We start from the raw sequence: 19,744 nt of genomic DNA on the forward strand, positions 1-19,744 counted from the left end.
AAATATTTATAAGCTGTAAGTTCAGGGTTACTTGCATCAACTTCTAAAAAGACATAGAATTGTTATATAGGATTTTCTTAAATTTAATGATCATTTTCAATGAAAACATGTTTAAGCTAGCACTTCTAAATGGATATCAACAACAATAACAAAATCAGAGGCTAGCCAGGCATAGTCCCAGGTTAGAAGGCTGAGGCAGGGGGATTCCCAGTTCCAGGCCTATTTGGGCCCTTCCTGTATCAGGCCAGAGGAAAGATTTGTTTCTGACTGCTGCAGTAGCCACTGTTGTTGATATTAGAAAATCAGGGCTCCCTTCACTCAAATAACTCATCAACATACTTCAAGAAATATTTTATAATAAAATAGTTAGGAAAACAAGACAGAAATAAGAAAAAGTGACTCCAATATCCAAACATTGGTGATAGTTTATTGTGTAAGACAATTGTACAGCATTATTGAACCAGGGCACCAAATAACATATACTCTTTCAATAGGATCTCAAACAACCAAGTGAGAGACAGGTAGATTATCAAAAGGAAGTAGGTTCTTAATTCAACCTGCTGGGGATGTTGGACTGCCCAATTACTGGATATTTTATTGCCTAAATAAAAAGCAGTTTAATTTTATTAACACACTTCCCTCATATTACACTGGGTAGTTTTGTGCCTTAATTCCTTGCTGGTCTAGTGTCTTAGTATATTGGAAGGCAGGGCTCATGTCTGCTGGTTATAAAACACTAGGTAAACTTGCCTGTAGCATATGGCAAAAACAGACAATTTAGCTACATCTTCAATGCTTATTTCAATGTCTGATGTTTCTCTGATGAAAAATGGGGCAGCACCTTTCTGTCTGGAATCAAACCGGGTGGAATGAGCCGGAGGCTCCGACAGAAGCTCATTGTGGGATACTTACTTATTAAGCTACTTATGACTGCCCCTAATAAACCACTGATGACTTCATGCTTAGACTCCACACTTAAAATACTATCAGTGGCCACTTAGCTCTGCATCTGTGCTAAGTATATTAGCTTTCCCTTCTCTTTAATCCCCAAAATATCTGCAAAGGGAACAGATGTGCATAGAGTTAAAGTACCCTGAATTGCTAATATGTAAAAGGACTTTCAAAAGTTTCCCCTATTTCAAAACACGGCATATTTATCATACCCGCAAGAATACAGTGCATGGGCCCCAAATGGGCCCAACTATGAAAGCTGGAGTTAAAATTACCGGAGTCTACAGCATCTCAGGATGACATCTAAATCCAACTCTGTGTATGTAACACATAGAATTCTTTATCAAGCATTGGAGAAATTAATACCCCAAGCTGTAAAGTTGTGTGTCATTGAGTCAGAAAGTAAAAGATCCCATTTAAGCCGGGCAGTGGGGGCACACGACTTTGATCCCAGCACTTGGGAGGCAGAGGCAGGTGGATTTCTGAGTTCGAGGCCAACCTGGTCTACAGAGTGAGTTCCAGGACAGCCAGGGCTACATGGAGAAACCCTGTCTCGAAAAACAAACAAACAAAAAAATCCCATTAAATGATTATGTGAGGAAGACTTATTTTTTTTTCCTTTCAGCTATTATTATTCAACACATCCTCAAGCTCAAAGCATCTGAGGCTAATGAAGTTATAACAAGAATATTTGAAGCCTTCCTTCCTATGGGAATAAATGTATACATTTAAAAATCAACAAATATGAAAACATTCTCCTCCTTCCCTGCTTCCATTTGCTTTTCTGGATTTTGAATGTGGCTGTGCTTGTGCTATGTGGGGAAGTGTGCCTGTCATGGTGGCTCTGACATGGGTTTCTAATTAACTGAACACGCAGTATGAGACTAAATGTAGGGAACACATTTAAGCCCCTTTGCTACAGAATTAGCTTTTGGTGTAGTATATTATATCTAAATTATGACCAAAGGTCTGATGTGCTCTGTGGTAAAATGCACATCACTGTCCCACAGTATTCAGTACTGGCTGGGGGTCACTTTAAACAAATATGATTTTAAAAATTTGAGGAAAATGAGACAATTGGCTAGTCCGCCCCTACATATGCTTTTAGCCTTTTGATTTGGATCCTATGCAAGAACTTCCATTGTTAAGACAACATCAACAGATAAAAGAAATAACTAATATGGTGGCTACATAAATTCTTATGGAAATTAAAACTGAAATAAATGCTTTGTTTGGTAATCAGTATTAATATGACAAATATAATTATGACCCTGGAATGTTGCTGAATGCAGTTTTCAAGTGCAACTAGTAGGTCATGATCAAAACTTAAGAACGGAAGGCTGGAGAGATGGCTCAGCGGTTAAGAGCACTAACTGTTCTTCTGGAGGTCCTGAGTTCAATTCCCAGCAACCGCATGGTGGCTCACAACCATCTGTCATGGGATCTNATGCCCTCTTCTGGTGTGACTGAAGACAGCAACAGTGTATTCACATACATTAAATAGATAGATAGATAGATAGATAGATAGATAGATAGATAGATAGAATGGAAAGCTAGACTAATAATCTCATCGTCTCTTCTGTGGTCCTAATCTGTTACAAGCTGAAACTTACTTGTTACACTGAGCTGTCATCGTTCCATTAACTTTATAACCTATGAGGCCTTTTGATGTAACGCCACATTTTTACATAAAAAAGCTGATTTTTTTCATATTTATTATGTCTTGTATGCAAAGGCCAAGGCCCACATTGATTCATAGTCACAATAGTAAAGCACTGTGAATTATTAAAATTGAAAAACATTAAAGATTCACCTTAGAAACATAAACATCCTACTGGAATTTGAATGTTTGTTGATCTCTACTTATTTCTAAAGCTTGAAATTCTATAAAAATAATAAGAAAACTTACTCTGTTATTATATATACTAAACAAAAACTATCATACCATCTCAATTATAAAAGTGTCCTACCTTTTGTGTAATTTAGAGATTCTGACACTGGCATGCAGTTAAAAATTTATATTCAGATGAATAATACCGCAGGTCAATGATAAATTATAACTGCACTTCACTTGATGTCCCAAGTGAGAAATTAAAATATTTCCAAATGTGGAAAGACTCTAACCTTTATGCATGCCCAATTATCAAGACTGCAACATAAACAGACTATGAAGTTGGCTATCATTTGGGCAACACTGAGTTTCTTATTCATTTTGCCCTCCTATATCTGACTAAATCAACATAGGTTTGTCTGAATGCTAAGAGGCTTCTAATTCAAAAGTGACCTAGGGCTGGAGGGAGTTTTCTCTTACCAGTTTATCCACACGGTTATCCAACATGATCACCCTTCTACCTTGCATCTATAGTGTACCCGCTGAAAGAGAATGCTGAGCCACTCTGCGGAGGAGAGGTGACAGAGAAGTACAAACACAAACACAAACAAGTGGGTATCCAAGAAGGTGTTTAATCGTGCTGAATGATACATGGTGCAACTGACACAGGTGATGGTTTCAGCATTTAGATCACAGAATATTTACATGCATGAGTAAGATGAGATTTCTACACAGAAAGACCATCTCCAGGGGTCGTCAGTATCATGATCCAAATACAGTGGCTACACTTGGAAGGTTGCTAATACATAGACTCTGGGAGTGGCAGAGGTCCTGAGTCATCCCACATTAAGAGAGGGTGAGGATAGCTGAGCTCCTAGCCATTCCCGAGTTGTTTGTAGCTACACAGCTGTATTCCCCCTCGTCACCTTTAACTAAGCCTGTTATGAACAAATTGTGGAACCCTATGCCACTTTCCTCAGCACTGAACCGTGATCCTTGGACCAGTTTCCCATCTTTGTACCAAGAAACGGTGGGTCTCGGTGAACCACGGACTAAACACTGGAAATATGCCGCTGTCCCTAAGGGTGCGTGACAATCTGAAATGCCTTTGATGAACCTGGGAGGGCCATCCACCACCTGGAATTCAAAAAAGCTGTCTGCGTATCTGCTCCTTAAGACTAGCTCCTCCTTCTGACTGCTTAAAGTCACTTTGCTTGTCCTGGTGGCCATAGCAGAGACTTGGGACTCTCCCATGGTGAGGAAGCCTCGGCAGATGGCTTCTCCTGCGCTATTCAGAGCTCTGCATCTGTATGTTGCGCAGTCAGAAGGGCCAACATCTCGGATTCTAAGGCTGTGACTCCCTTTCTCCTCGCTAATCACATACTTTGTGCCGTCTGGCTCAATGCACATGTACTCCTTATACCATCTGACTTCTGGGGGAGGAATGCCTATGACTGAACATTTGAACACAGCGCTGGAATTTTCTGGAATTCTAAAGTCGCAGATGGGTGTTATGAAGCGAGGAGGCATTTCGAAGGCTTCCAAATCGATCTTAAACTCTCTGCCATCTTGCCCTTGGGACTCCGCACTGGGATCGACTAAACTCAGCGGGAGAATATCTAAGCTCACGATCATGCTTTTATGATCAGGAGTAAATTCAGGAACGGTGACTATTTTCACTTGCTTTTCAAATTCCTTCACATCTTTTTCACTTAGTTCCACTTCCAGGACAATCTCTTGAGGTGAAGGTGTTCTCGACGAGTTGCTGTTTGCCACGTCAAACTCCATGATGTGTTGGTGGGTTACTGGTGGCGGCAGGGCCACAGCTCTTTCCTCTTGGGGGATGACGTCTACGATTGCAAAGCTCTTTGCCTCCCCTATGATGTTTACCGCATGGCACAGGTACTCTCCTCCATCTCCTTTTTGAATGTTGGCAATTTCCAGAGAACACACATTGCCCACCCTTTCCATTTTGATCCTGTCATCTGGCTCCAGCAAAGACTTATTTCGATACCATTTCACACCGGGAACCGGAAGACCCTCGACTTCAATGATGAAGCCTAATGTTGTATTTTCATATATCTTCCTTCTGCTTAGAGGCTCGATGAAAGATGGAGGCATTTCATTGTCTTTGGGTTCGATGGCTTCATTGGGTGTGCCGAATGAGTCTGAACGCCATGTTTCATAAGGTGAACTCCTCTCGTCTGTAGGTGTATGGAAATGCTCATTCGCAGTGCTGTCTTCCCTCTCTAGCTTTGACAGGTTCGTGCTTACATTTCTAGTATGGTTTGGTCCTCTAGTGGGAATAAAACCTCTCTCTAGATTCTCACCTGGGGGAGTAGAAAATCTCTCCAAAGCCTCCCCTGGGGGTGTAGAGTATCTCTCCAGAGCCTCCCCTGGGGGAGTGGAGTATCTCTCCAGAGCCTCCCCTGGGGGAGTGGAGTATCTCTCCAGAGCCTCCCCTGGGGGAGTGGAGTATCTCTCCAGAGCCTCCCCTGGAGGAGTGGAGTATCTCTCTAGAGCCTCCCCTGAGGGTGTGGAGTATCTTTCTGGTATTTCACCTTCAGAAGGTGTTAAGTATCTTTCCCCATTTTCCTCAGCTCTTGAATTTGCTACAGGTTGCTCAATTCTATCTGAAGGCTTAAAATATAAATCAGGAGACTTTGGATAGTCTAAATTTTCTACCGATGATGGTGGGCTATAGAACTGATCTAACTCAGACAGGTCTTCGCTGCTTGTACTTCCCACGTCAATGGAAATCTCAGACTCCGGAGAATAGGGTCGCCCTAGGGATTCCTGTTTCTGGTTGTAATATTCGTACACGGTGTTGAAAGTTACTTCTTCAACCTCCATTGAAGTGATTGAGTCGCTCTGAACAAGTGGTGCCTTGTGTTTGGTGTCTCTAACTTCAGGCACCTCATACCTTCCCTCAGCAAGTAAGTACTGTGTTAGGGAGGTCTCAGATTCCCCCTCTTTAGTTGTTTGGGCCTCCTCCAATCTAGGGAGATCTTCAAGCAAACTCCTTTCTATCTTTCCTCCTTCCGTGGTAGAGAAAGAGCTTTCACTTTGCATGGTGGAGAAAGAGCTTTCACTTTGTGCGTGAACTTCACGGTAGATCTCCTCTCCTGAGGCCTCAGTTGATTCACTCAGCTGTTCCTTTAGGTCCTGCTGCTCTCCGGTCATCAAGAATGGCAAGTCCTGACTCAGAGACAGCCGTCTGTAAGACGCGTCTGCTCCATGAACAGCACCTCTGGGGTTTTCTAGAGTTCCTTCATACCCCCGAGTCACACCAAATGCTGGTTTCAAGGTGGGTCCGTCCTCCATTTCATGATCCTCCAAACACTCTTCTTCACTGGCTGCCCTTTTCAACTGGGAGATGAAACTCTTATCTCCATCTTCTACAGAAGCACCTGTCTCAGAAACGTTAGCTTCTTCCACATCAGCAGATGGAGTCTGAAATAAAGCCCGTGCTTCACCATGGACCACTTCAGAAAATGACTCAGGTATAAGATCAGGTTTTAAAATTGCTGTGTTTTCTTCCTGGGCATATTGAAAGCTTTGGCAGATAGAAATCTCTTCTTTGTGGCATGTTTCCTGCTTGCTTTCAGTTTCTTGGCCCTGGAACAACTCACCTGGATCTTCTATGTGAGAATACATTTGCTTTAGATCAAAGACAACATCTTCAGGATTAGCCATTTCTGAAGCAGGTTGTTGAGTTTTTAAAGAGCTTTTATCTTGTTGGCCATTGGCCAAACCTTGGAAATTCATGCCTGTACTTTCTATCTGTGAGTGAAACTGCTTTAGGTCAAATGTAACAGGTGCTTTGAGCTCAAACTTTTCTTGGTCTAGGGGAAGTATTTCTTCCTGTCGTCCCCTCTCTTCTATTTCAAACTCCTCGTGAGCTTGAGAGGAAAGCTTCTTCAAATCCATTATGATGTTAGAGGAATCTGCTTCTGTGTGTGAAGCCACTTCCTCTGCCCGATGCATATTGCTCGAGCCCGATTCGTTTTGTGTTAATGAAAACTCTCGATTATCCCATTTCTTTTGTGGTGCTGTAACAAAGGATTTCTTGGTCCGTCTCTTTTCTACAACTCCCCTTTCTGCACGCTGCAGCTTTTCGAATGCAATGACCTTATGCTTCACCTTTTTCCCGGGGTAGTACTTTTCTTCTTCAAGGGCTTCTTCATAGGTAGGGACAGGTGAGTCTTCCACGTCCTGAACTGTGTCAGAGGTTCTCTTGGAGTGGATATTTAGCACATAATCACTTTGAGAATGTCCTTTCATATTTCCCCAGTCCAGTCCATGGTATCCAACATCATCGCTGACTTTGTTTCTAATGTTAGCTTTGCTGAAGTCATCAACAAATGGACAAATGGTAGCCTCTGCTTGGAGTGACTGAGACCTCTCACCTATATGTCCCTCATCTTGGCATTGTAGAAACTCCGTTCTGTGAGGCTTCTCAATGTCTGTGGGTCTAGAAGCATGCTGGATAGACTTGGATAGTTTTTCAACAGTAGTTGGACAGTATACTTCATTTTTCTTTTCCAACTCCCCAACTGTCTCAAGGCTTTGAAAATACTCCCTTATAGTGTATTCTTTTATATTTGATTGGGCAGAAAAAGGACCAACTGTATTATCATAAAAATGTGTCCTTACAGGTTCCCCCTGAACTTGTGTTTGTTGATTTTTGGAATACTGTGCATAAATTCTGCTTTCATTTTCCAACTGACTATATTCCCTATAAGTGATGGATTCTACGGTTAAATCTAAAATACTCTTAGCTATGCCTGAGTCATTTTGAGCCACACATTGATACCTTCCAGAGTCTTGTGAACTGACATCATTGATATATAATCTGTAGCTACAATTAACTTCTTCGATCTCAAACTTTTGGTTCGGCTTTACAAGAACTCCATTATGAAACCACGTGACCACTGGCTGAGGCTCCCCCGATATTAAGCATTCAAGCATTACAGAATTCCCTTCCCTACAACTGGCACTCCTTGGCATTTCCTGTAGCATCTTTGGTGGCTCATTGGTAATATCAGAGGAGAAGATAAATTTATGTTTTGGTGACTGGATGGCTTGATCTCGAGGTGTTACTTCAGGCTCCAACTCAAACAGTTCCCTGCATTCTTTGTTCTGTTCTGGGGTTGGAGTGGCTGCAGTTATCTGAATTTCTACAGGGAAGGAGAGTAGCTCTCTGTCTGCAGAGGGGAGTTCTGGGAGGTGAGCTTTTAACATGTGGAGATGTTCTTGCCTCTCTTGACTAAAAGATGGGTGAATCCTTCTTGCCTGGTCAAACACCAAGGCCAGCTCCTCTTCTTCATCTGTGTAGTCAGGCCACACTGGGACCTTATGAGGCTGGGACTCATACCTTGGCTTTGCCCTCACTCTAAGCATACTGGCTGCTTTAACTGTTCCATACTGGTTAAACAGCACACAGGTAACAGAGCCTCCATGATGGGGCTGAACAGAAGGAAAGGTTAACGTTGAGTAGTTCTCAAATGTATGAGTGGTAAAACCTTGACTACGTGGTATGGGCATCTCATTGCTATACCATGTCACAATGGGCTGAGGGTATCCTTGAAAATGACACACAAATTTACAGCTGTCACCCTCATAAACTTCTTGCGATTCAATATCCTGGAGAAATGAAGGTGGGCAACGTTGTGGATGCTTTTGGAAGTAATTTTCAAAAGATCGTGTTTTCTCCTCATGCTCCACTTTGAATTCTTCCGCTTTCGTGGAAGTGTGGCACTGCCCCTCTTGCCAACCCCTCTGTGTTCCTCCTCCACTATCTACATCTTCGGTGTCTTTAGTATCAACAAATGTATCCAAGGACTCACTAGGATATGCTGTAAGAACCTGAGACACCTTATCAGGAGACTCACATATTCCTCTACTCTTATATCCATGCATTTCCTCATTAGAGGCGAATGGTGATGGCTCTCTGATCATAGTGCTGGCCACAGACTGTTCAAACCGCTCCACGGCTTGCAGGTTTTCACCTACTAGGACATGCTCATACAAATAGCCTTTCTGGAGGCTTTCTTCTAGAAAGGTCTCTTGGTCCGGACTATTTTCAGTCTGGAGATCTTCATCACCAGTGGCTCTGACACTTGAAGGAGGTTCTCTGTTTTGATGTATTTGATTTGGAAAGGAGTACGGATTCTGGGTGATTCCTTCTGCTGATTTATCGACCCTATCCCTGTCTTCCGCAAACTCACGTCCAAACCCACGCTTCCCTTCGTCTCTAGAGAGTGGAATATCTCTAACAATATCCTCACTTCTCACAGTCACTGAGTTTACTTCAGACGACACATCTAAAAGTGATAATTTCTTTTTCTCTAAGAAGATTTTTCTTGCCTCCCGTAACCGCTGCAATTTCATTTTGGTTTCCTCATCTAGGAAACTCTCGCCTACACTCAGGCATCCTCTGATATCAAATTTGCTTTCTGACCACTCGTCATTGTACACATAGTCTGCCCTCCTGACAGGGCTCGCTGACCTAAAGTGTATGGTTCTCACCATTCCCTTCTGTTCCACATCTTGCTTTTTGTTAAAGGGGGAGCCAGTAAACCTCAGGCCAACCTTTATCCTCTCTTCTCTCCTTTCACCTAGCCCCCCCATGTTTTCCCATGTCTGTTCTGCCCTTTTCAGAAATTCTAAGTATCTCTCATCTTGCCCTTTCTGGATAACATGCAGTGATGCACTGGACTCGGCAGACCCCTCACTATTAACTGCCAAGAACCTGTAACTGCCTGAATCTCGGCCTTGGACCCTTTTCACCTCTAAGCTGGAAGAGTGTTGGTGTAAGTCATTCTCAGTTCTTATGACCCGACGGAGACCTGTTGGGATGGGCCTATTATTATGAAACCAAGTCATTTCTGGAGTTGGGTAGGCAACCAGGCTGCATGTAAACACAACAGGTTCACCCTCTAAAGCATATTGAAATGTGAGTTTTTGAGTAAAAGTCGGCTTGAAATATTCAGGCCAGGAGCTTGTAGATGATGTTCTATTTGCATATCTCCTGGCCATCAGGGAGTGGTGGTCTATGTCTTCCGAGTCAGAGAAGGCTCCTCTTGCGTCTCCTGAGCTGTCAGCTTCCCCCTCAAAGAGTTCTTCTGAAAGATAATTAAATTACAAAGCATTTTACTATTTTCCACAGCACTTGGAAAAGTTGAAAATAAATGAAATTGTAAAATAGGAAATGAAATGAAGTGCATGCTACAGAGTCTCACAAATCCGTAAAAAAATTCACTCACCATATTTGTTCGAATAAACGCAACACCATGCTCTGTTTAAAAGATTCTGACACGACAATCGTTCGTTGTCTGGTCTTTTCTTCAGACTGTTGAAATTTCTTCTTGAACAAGCAAAAGTGCATTTCAAAAGTAACATATTCCTGTGTGTATTTGTTTTGTGAGCAGTACAACTTTGCTGTTTTGATGGCTAAGAGGGAAATCTTACCTGACTTGCAGAGAGTAGAATAAACGCCCTTTCTGATCCTTTTGATTGCAGATTAAAATATTAAAATTTCGATAATGAACTTTTAAAAAATACATAGAACTATAATCATAATAATTAGATGACATAAAATGAGAAGGCGTTTATTCGAACTAATACAGCTATAGAGTCACAACGGTATGCAAAGTAAAGCAGGCAAGGGTCACATGAGATAGCTATCTGCAAGCCAGTATAAGAGACATATCATGTTAAAGTGATCTGTGTGCATGAGGTCTAGACCAAGAATGGGACTGTAAGGTTTTCACACATCCTAAAAAAAAGGTAGCATTTCTATTATAATTCATTCATGACATTGCATTCTGGAAATGACAGGTTAACCACCCCCATTGTTCAATTCAATTCACCATGATTTTGAACACAAACCTCTACTTCCATGATTTCATGCATTAACATGACACCCGTTCATAGTACACGCTTTTCAAGATGGCTGCAAACACAAAGCTGAGTGTGGCTGATAAAGTTTCAATGTAAGATTTTTTTAAATTACCACCCAAAAATTTACTGTGAAATGCACACAACTGTCAGCATACTAAACCAGGCATGCGACATAGGAATATATTCTCAAAGAGATATATTTGTACATCTATGCCATGTCTTCAAAAATCCTAAGAGAAATCAAGTAGGTCAAGGATTCTGCCAATCCTCCAGAGTTTCTACTTCAATCTCATATTCGTCATAACAATACCTTTCATCTCCATTTCAATTTGCTGGCCGATCCTCTCATGTAGAATTGACTCGGGGGCTAAAATAGAAAAGTAACAAGACACCTGGGTGAGTAACTGCACACAGCTTCTGAATCAACTCATGTGATAATTGTTGCTCTTTCTGTTGTAAAAAAATAGAAAATGCACCCCACCAAAATACCCATGCCAAATGAATAGATGAGCGATGGATCAAAAATTATGACAAAAGAATCATGTTCCACTCCCCCGTGCCTTGACATGCACCCAGAAAAGCAACTCCAAAGCTAGAAATCCTCTCTTCCTCCTGTCCTGCCAACTGCACACTTGGTAAGATGGGAAACCACATTTATTAGGAACATGCACTTGATTGCTTGCTACTTGTAATTTTTTTCCTGCAGAATAAATCTTTTTTTTTACTAGTAAATGGTCCCTTGATTTGAACCTCTTCTCAAACTTGGAACAATACAACATTCACATCACATATCACACATTCACATTCACACATCAGCCAGTGAACACAGACTTCTCAACTTCAATTATATATATATATATATATATACCTTCCAGGACAAGGCTGGTAGCCTTGGACACATGCTCTTCAATTTCTGTAGTACTAGCAGTGGCTATGAGGGCTTTTCTTGCATTTCCTTGTGATCTTTGGCATGATATAAATGACAAACCTGATGTTTTCTTTAATAATTCTTTTTACTCCATAGACTGTCTTAGTTTGTTAGTTTCAGACACTCTTAGTATCTGAATGGAGTAACTTTTGTAACTACTCTGCATCGTGATTCCTTTGCGAGTTAGGCAAAGCCATATACTAATTGTGTTTGGAAGAATACAACTCACGCTGAAGGCCAAGAAGACAGAGCGTCATTGGATTGAGAAGGAAAGCAGTGTGTTAGTCCAAAAGTAACATTTGATGCTTCTATCTTATTATCCACTAAAGGCCACTGTTCAAACAGAGTCACAGGCCCTTTACATTCCTCTTTCATCTTTATGGACAGTTATGTAGCCTATATAGATGATTTAGATCAAAATTTAAAAGGCACGTAGAAATACTGACTTCATATTAAATAATTAGATGCTTGTGCTCAATCCTTCATTCTTCAAACACCTACAAGTGTCTCATCTTTAATACTTTTATAAGTGCAAGAAATGCTGTCTGGATTTCAAAAAAATGTACTCTTGTTCCAATAATGTTTTAATAATATAATCCATTGTAACTGATTACAGAAAAGTTTCTGGGCCAAAAGTACCCAGCTCAATCCACTCTACAAGGATGACATTCAGCCATCCTCACTGTACTTTAGGGAAGAGATCTGAAAGAGCCACATGTCTTCCACCTCTACAACCTTGACAGCTCCCAACTGCACAATGCGGCTAAACTGTCACCTCTGTCACCTACACAACTCACAGACCACACCTTCATATAAACAATCATCCTGTACAATTACTACACTAGCCAAACACTTCAGCACGACTGAGAGCTAGTGCTCTGGACAGAGCCACTTTGCTCACCTAGACATTTGCACTGTTTGTTATGGAACTAGATCCAGAGATTGCCTTGGAACAAACTCTCAGGCTCAGAAAAGACTCCTCTCTGAGTAAGAGGGATTGCGGATGTAGTAAATGAACAAATGAGACTGATTCTCCCAGTTGGCAAGAAAGAGAACCAAAATTCAGTACACAAGACAGAATTTTACTGTTCCCTTGTTATCTGTAATATCCATCAGCCATTTGAAGAGGATCAGTGAGGAACTTGTGACTATTCCTTCCCATAACCCCTGAGGATGCTTGAATGACATCTGCTTGACCCCTTTCCATGTGACCTAGTAAAGGTCCTTTGCCTATAGATATAAAACACTAGCTACGGGCACTTCAAATATGATATTCTCCTTGTATTTGTACCTAGGAGGCATGGGTAAGAGGAAAATTATGCTTCTCCCAGACAAATTTTTCTGTGTTCTTTCAGATACAATAGGGATTCAAGTACAATAAAAACTAAAATCATGATGCTGCCATGAGAAAATTGCCATAATTTCAAGAGAATACAAGACTATAAGAGCAGTATCGTTTATAGAAAAATTATCTACAGACCATTAACTGTAGCCCAAATAGAACCCTATTATTTTCAATATCCAATTTTTGTTTTCATGGCTTCCCCATATAAACCTAGAGTCTCCAGGCCTGAAAAGAAATGGCAGTAACTGTCGAATGGTAAACTCACTTATCATTAGCGTAATCTGTTTAACTCTTACCACGGAACCAATTGAATTGAAATTCATCTCAGCACCAGATAGAATGATAATTACCTAAGAAATAGCTGGCAACTACAATAGTTTAGCCTTCTTTGGTGTCTTTTCAAGATTTGTCTTTGATAAATATTAGAAAAAGAAGCACATAGAAAAATAAATGGATTTCCTGATCCAAGATTTCAAAGTGAATCTGTACCAGAGAGTTAAATTCTCCTACAAGTTTGGCCAATGACTTAGCCTAACCCATAAGCCTAAAGGGCTTATGGGTTAGATGTTAGAGGTAGTTTAAGAAACATAATCACTGACTAGGTTTGGTTGCATAGAAAGCTTCATAAAATGATGAAGGCAAAAATAAAAATGTTGAGCATAGCTAAATGTTAGGTAGCCACCATCTGCACCTATCACTACTGAGGTAATGACTGCATATCACAGTCCTTGGTCTACCAGCCAAACACTGTCCATGACAACACACTGATGTTTCCATTCTGTGGCTGTTTCACTCTGATGCCTCTGTCACTACATCTTCATGAGTCTAGATTCTATCAACAGAAAAGTCATCTAGACTACAGAGGAGCTGAGCAGTGTTGCCACACTTCACAGTGAGGTCCCAAAGAGGCAGGAGAGACTTCAATCTACCCTTCCCCCCCTACCCTCTCCTAGACTTTTCAACAGATCTCTCTGATAACTCAGGACAGGGTGCATCATGGTGTAACAGATGTTGCAGTGTAGGCAGAAGAGCTTTGAGACTCACTCAAAAATCTACACTCCGTATTTATGCAATGATCCTTGACACGACTTAATTCCTTTTGGGATATTTTGTTCCCCTTTGCAGTGAAAGAGGCAGTAGCTGCTGTCTGCGATTTTGTGGACTTTCTGACATCTTTCCTAGAATTTTGTCTATCTAAAGCTTGCACTGTACATTTAAGCAACAGGAGAAAGAGAAGAATGTTAAGTTTTCTCACTTGCCTAGGTCAGTAACATAAATGGCATGGAAGAAGAAGATGAAGGAGACCATTGTCATGTGAAAGTATCATGCCAGATGCAGTGTGCTCTAGAATGTAGGACCACACAAGAGAACATTCACTGCCAGTGGTCCAGCAATGGGTGGTTACTGAAGGCTAATGCAGACAGTGTGCGGCATCTGGCTCCTTCTGCTGTCATTTTTTCAGCCATGCAGAGTAACACAATCTGGTTCTCTCTCCATTCCCGCCCATTTTTTTCTTTAGCTGACTACATTTGATTAACCATTTATCGTCCATCTTATGCTTTAATATATTATTAAGCAGAAAGATCATTTGATGATGAAATGATGTGATATCTTTGGCAAAGTCAACCCCTCTCCTCTAAAAGAAAAGAACCAAGCAAAGTTGCTGTCTAATAAAATAGTGATTTCCTCTTTCATGGAACACATACTCCAGTCAGATTCAAGTCTGTGGGTTGGATGCTTGGTGAGATGTACTGCATGTTAGTTGGTTAGTAAAGCATGAATTGATCCAAGTATACAGTGGAGCAAGCAGCAGGGGCTCTTGTTAGTAGCAGTGGGGTAGTAGACAGCAAATCAAAGTTCTTGGAGCAAGAGGGGCTTTACCTTTTGCAGTCACTGTGAGCGTAGCTGCACAAGTGGCTTCCCCAGCACTATTGGCTGCTCTGCAAGAGTATTTCCCAGCATGCTCTGGGTAAGCATCAACTATAAGCATTAAAGCCATGCCTGTGGATTCCTCAAAATGGAAAACTACATCTTTTGATGGTAGAATTGGCTGGTGGTTATGAAACCACTGGATTGCTGGTTTGGGAACACCAGAAACCCTTGCGTGAAATCTGACTGTCTCCCCGCTGTGCACCCTGAGGCTTGACAGAGGCTGGATGAAGATGGGCTTTTGGCCAAGGGCCTCCTTCTTAAGTGAGACTGATGGTGAGGTATGCCATTGGGATTTTGATGTAACTTCTTCAGATTTGCTAAATCCTGAAAAGAAGCATGCAGGTTTTAATGCCTTTCTCTGTTTAAATAAAAACTCACTTGGGATAGTCTACTTTAAGTTTACCACAGAGTTCAATGATGAGCTAGAAGTCAATCCAGTCCTTATGCTTTGTCACTATTGAATCTCAGTCACACAAATTCTTGACCACTTTCCAGACAGACAAGGTGAGACAAAATCAGATTAAAGAATAAAGTAAACCCCACAGCTCAGGGATATGATAGTGGAGAATGCAACTAGATTTGAGAATTATTTTTCCTACTTTGTTTATAAATCAAGCTTTTCTATTTTGTAAACCATGCTAAATTTGTTATTAAGAAAATGTATAACTATAAAATTAAAGAAGAAACTGGAACTTCCCCTAAATTCTTATGATTTCCATATACTTCACATAGATTACATTTATTGAAAAAAATATGATTGTGTGTGAGATTCTTTTATAATTTTAAAATTTTATCTTAGTGTATATGTATGTGTATGTAGGGGTGTGTGTGTGTGTGTGTGTGTGTGTGTGTGTGTGTGTGTAGCTGAGGAACAAAATCAAGACCTGGAGCATGCTAGGGAAGTGCCATAGCCACTGAGCCACACTCCCAGCCCACTGTTACTCTTGTTTTGAATTAAAGTCCTCAGTGATTGAGAAAGTGTTTCTGATTATAATGAACAGAAACATTAAGACACCTTAACAGTGGAACCCTCAAAACTTAGGGGTTCCTTCAGTCTTGGTGAGTATATTTACCTTGTGACCAGATCTGAAACTGTCTACTGAAGTGTCCATGAAATCAGAGTTCTGTCAACAGCACATGAAGAAGGTCTGATCGCTATCCTAGCTCAGTAAGAAAGCAAATATACCCCCACTTCCCCCCAGCACTGTTCACTACAGTCTGATACATGCTGATCAGGAAGCAGAAAAGCCAGTGGGGACAGTGATACATCACAAATCTTTCTGGAGAGAAAGCAGGGCAAATACAAAGGCAAGGGCCCACGGAGAGCGAGGGGCAGAAACTTCGCAACATGGAAATGGTGAATTAAATGAAAAGAATGAAGGGCCAACGGTTTATGTGAAGTCCTTAGTAACTGTTACTGGTATTGTGAAAATTCTTAAAAGTCTCACTGTACCTTCCAGCCTCAGGGTGGCAGTGCTGGACACTTGGCCCACAGCATTATTAGCAACAAAGGCATATGTTCCCTCGTCCTCGGGGTAGGCTTCAGCGATCTCCAGCTGGTAGGTGTCTTCAAACTGGGTCATCCTGAAGAACCGAGATGGTTTGATTTTCTTGTCTTTGCAGTACCAAGACACCTTCAAATCTGCAAAAGAAAACACATTTCAATCTTTTAAGTGGGTGGAATCTCTTTACTTGTCTGTACACACAATCTTGATTAGACCACAGACCACATTTCACTTTTTAGCTTAAGGATCTTATATTTTTCTTCTGCACACACTATGCCTGTTTCTACCCGTCTCTCATCTTCAAGAATGGAATATGATTCTAGAAAGATCCAGCTTGTTCAATTGTTAATTGCAATGTTTCAAACTCTAAAGTCTTAGTTTTATTCTTTAAAAAACATTTTTTTTTTGAGACAGAGTCCCAGGTCTCCCACACTGGCCTTGAACTTGCTATGTAGGTAACACTGACATCTGGCTTCTCCTGCTCCTGCCTTTAAAGTCCTGATGTTGGAAACTTCAGGCACGTGATACCACCGCTAGCTGTTGGTTATATTATTTTGAGGCATTTGCATGCCGCATTCAGTGGCTTGAGAAAGAGTTTCATTGTGAAGGGCTATGAAGGATCTGGAAATCGTAGCCAAGGTATAGGATGGGACGTGAGGAAAGCATCTACACCAGCAGCAGAAGGTAAATAGTCAAGAAACGGATCAACATCCCATGAAGCCTAAAGTGGACATCCTTACATCTCTCCATTTTGTTACCAATGAGCTGATGTCAAAAGGCTTTAGCAGAATAGTTGTGTAGTAATAACTGTTTTCAAATGAAGAGAGAAGAGGCATCTTAAACTCATTTAACTATTTCCTATACAATAATTTGGGCTATCTTTATAAAAAATTACAAATCAAGGATGAAATGAAATGTTGCTGCATTGCTGTACATTAAGAGAACGCACACCTTTAGTTGATTGTGCTTAGTGTCAGAACTGAGCCTTCTCAGTTTGGAGCACAGTTGGGACACCATTTCCTTATCTAGTGATATGCTAGTTAGTAGCCCAGCCATTCAGAATGTTGGTGTCACTGCTGATCTATGAATGTCACCCTCCTCCCAGTGATAGCAACTATTTGTGAACTAAAAGATCTTCTTTCTAAGGAAGCAATCCTTGACATTCCCTGGGTTAGAAGGTAATTAGAAAATGGTTTGTGATTAATATCATTTGCTAGCTCTTGACCCAGGTCATGTCATCTAATCTCTCTGAATCCTGTTCCTCATCTATCAGATAGGATGAATAAGAATTTATGGACTAAACACTGCATACAACAGCTTCGAGAGCTCAGTGACATATCACATGGGGAATGACTCACAGCCACTGAGATAAGAGTTGTTAAAGCAAAACAGTGCCAAAGGAGATCAGCGGTATCTTCAATGAAAGGCTGAGGGCCTATGATAGGCAAATTGCACAAAGAATTACATAGCTATTCCACAAACTAAACTCCTCAAGTGTGTGCATTTGTGTGTGTGTGTGTATGAGTGAGTGTGTTCATGTGTGTGTATGTGTGCATGAGTGTGTGTATGAGTATGTGTATGGGTTTGTGAGTGTGTGTATGGGTTTGTGAGTGTGTGTATGTGTGTGAGTGTGTGTATGTGTGTGAGTGTGTGCCCAAATGTGTGTGCATATGTGTGTGTATGTGAGTGTTTGTGTGTATGTGAGTGTGTGTGTATGTGTGTGACAGAAACTGCTAACCACCAATGCAGTAAATGGAGAAAAAAACAAAATGAAATCTTTCTTGGCAGAGCACAGGGTCCATCTGGCTAGCCTGCCACGGTCTGTGCTGCTCATTGGCAGCTTGTGGCTTCTGTGAGGCTCCCTCCCCTGGTCTCCCACTCCTTCCCTCACACCCTTGTATCTGGCTCCTTAATTGTACCTTCCTACTTCCTGAATATTTTCTTCCATCTACTCTTCTCCGCCCAACACAGGATTATTCCTAAAGACAGGGTGGACTGCGCTGCTTAGAAGCCTATCACACTTTGAGTTGCTCCTTGGTTGCAAAGAAGATCAACACTAAATAAAGTCCAGGCACAGAATGGAGAGCACTCTGGTGCCTGGCCTCTGGCCTCTTGCCTATTCCTGTCATTACGTTCCAACTAGACATCAACTACCCACAGATTCCCGGTCATCGCATTCAAAGTCTTCTGTGACTTGTAAAAGCTTCCTTCTCTGCATGTTATGTTGTGTATTCTCTGACCCTCCTACGTCTTGTTCAGTGAACACACCCTCCCCAGTTCTCTCTCCAACAGAGAACACTTAGTTTATATGACAGCATCTGTGACTGTGTGATGTGGTCATACACATGTCCCTTCACCTCTTTGAAGGCAAAAGCTTCGCCTGGCCACTCGCAACACTTAGAAACTCAGCAGCAGTGGGGGCAGTGTGTGTTGATAGAATAAACTTGAAGCAGCTGTTTCAGAAACTAGTGGACACCTTTCATTTTTAGATTAATAATTATTTATTATTTTATCTATCTGTCACTCTCTAAGTCTCAGGTTTAGGCTGATTTGGTACAGGCTTATTTCTTGTAGAAGAAACTCTAGTAAGGAACTAGCAAATGTTGCATTTACACTTTCCCACCTGCAGAGGGCACTAGAGACCTTCAGCAACTAACATTTTCCTGGGAGTCAGCAGCCTCAAATTGTTTACTCAGGCTTCAGAAAGTGCTAAGGCTTCCTTCCTTCCTACTCGGAAAAGTTTGGAACAAAGGAACTTGAAAACCCAGAATCCTCTCCAACTTGTGGAAGGCAAGATCTACTTCCTTATGAAAGGGTATGTTGGGTAAATATTTTCAGTCTCAGGAGTAAAACGCCATTAATTTGAAAGTTTCTGGAAGGTAGTCCCATTTGATGAACGTAATGCTCACCTGTGTATAATGAATACTACCACTCATGAGGAGTTATTGAGTGATAAAGGTACAAGGTCTACTCTACTCAGATATCAATCAGGCAGCAGCCATTCTTCTTTATTGATTTTAGAATTTTTTAGGAGACTCAGAATGCATTTTTGTAACATTTAAGATAAAGCTATAACATGATTGGTAGACTAAAAGCCACTATACACATATCGCTATAATTATTGCTATCTAGTGACATGTGTCTCTCACTGTGTATAAAATTTCCCCTAAAATTCAATTCCTAAATATATTCACTGTAGATATCATATATTTCATTCTTAAATGATATATATGACTGCATTAGAAGAACACCACCCAGCTGCTGATACGCACTTGTATTCAGCATGTCTCTAAAACTAGGCTTCAAAGGCACAAAGACCATAGACTCTGCCCACATTTGCTATCCAG

General features: G+C 41.2%; 1 protein-coding gene across 47 annotated transcripts in view; it reads right to left on the reverse strand.

Moving 5' to 3' along the window:
• Positions 1–19,744, reverse strand: part of Ttn (titin) — a 271,446-nt gene that overhangs the window by 206,441 nt on the left and 45,261 nt on the right. For 46 of the 47 annotated variants that reach the window (XM_029473164.1, XM_029473037.1, XM_029473035.1 and 43 more), the window contains 2 exons: positions 16,346–16,534; positions 10,998–11,054 (listed from right to left, as the gene is read on the reverse strand). In XM_029473164.1, coding sequence (XP_029329024.1) covers positions 10,998–11,054; positions 16,346–16,534 — 246 coding nt within the window. Of the gene's footprint in view, positions 1–3,398; positions 9,910–10,997; positions 11,055–16,345; positions 16,535–19,744 lie in introns of those variants that run through there. The other variant, XM_029473168.1, reaches the window with a different exon arrangement.

Source organism: Mus caroli, chromosome 2, assembly GCF_900094665.2.
Source record: "Mus caroli chromosome 2, CAROLI_EIJ_v1.1, whole genome shotgun sequence".
In the NCBI taxonomy this organism is placed as follows: Eukaryota; Metazoa; Chordata; class Mammalia; order Rodentia; family Muridae; genus Mus; species Mus caroli.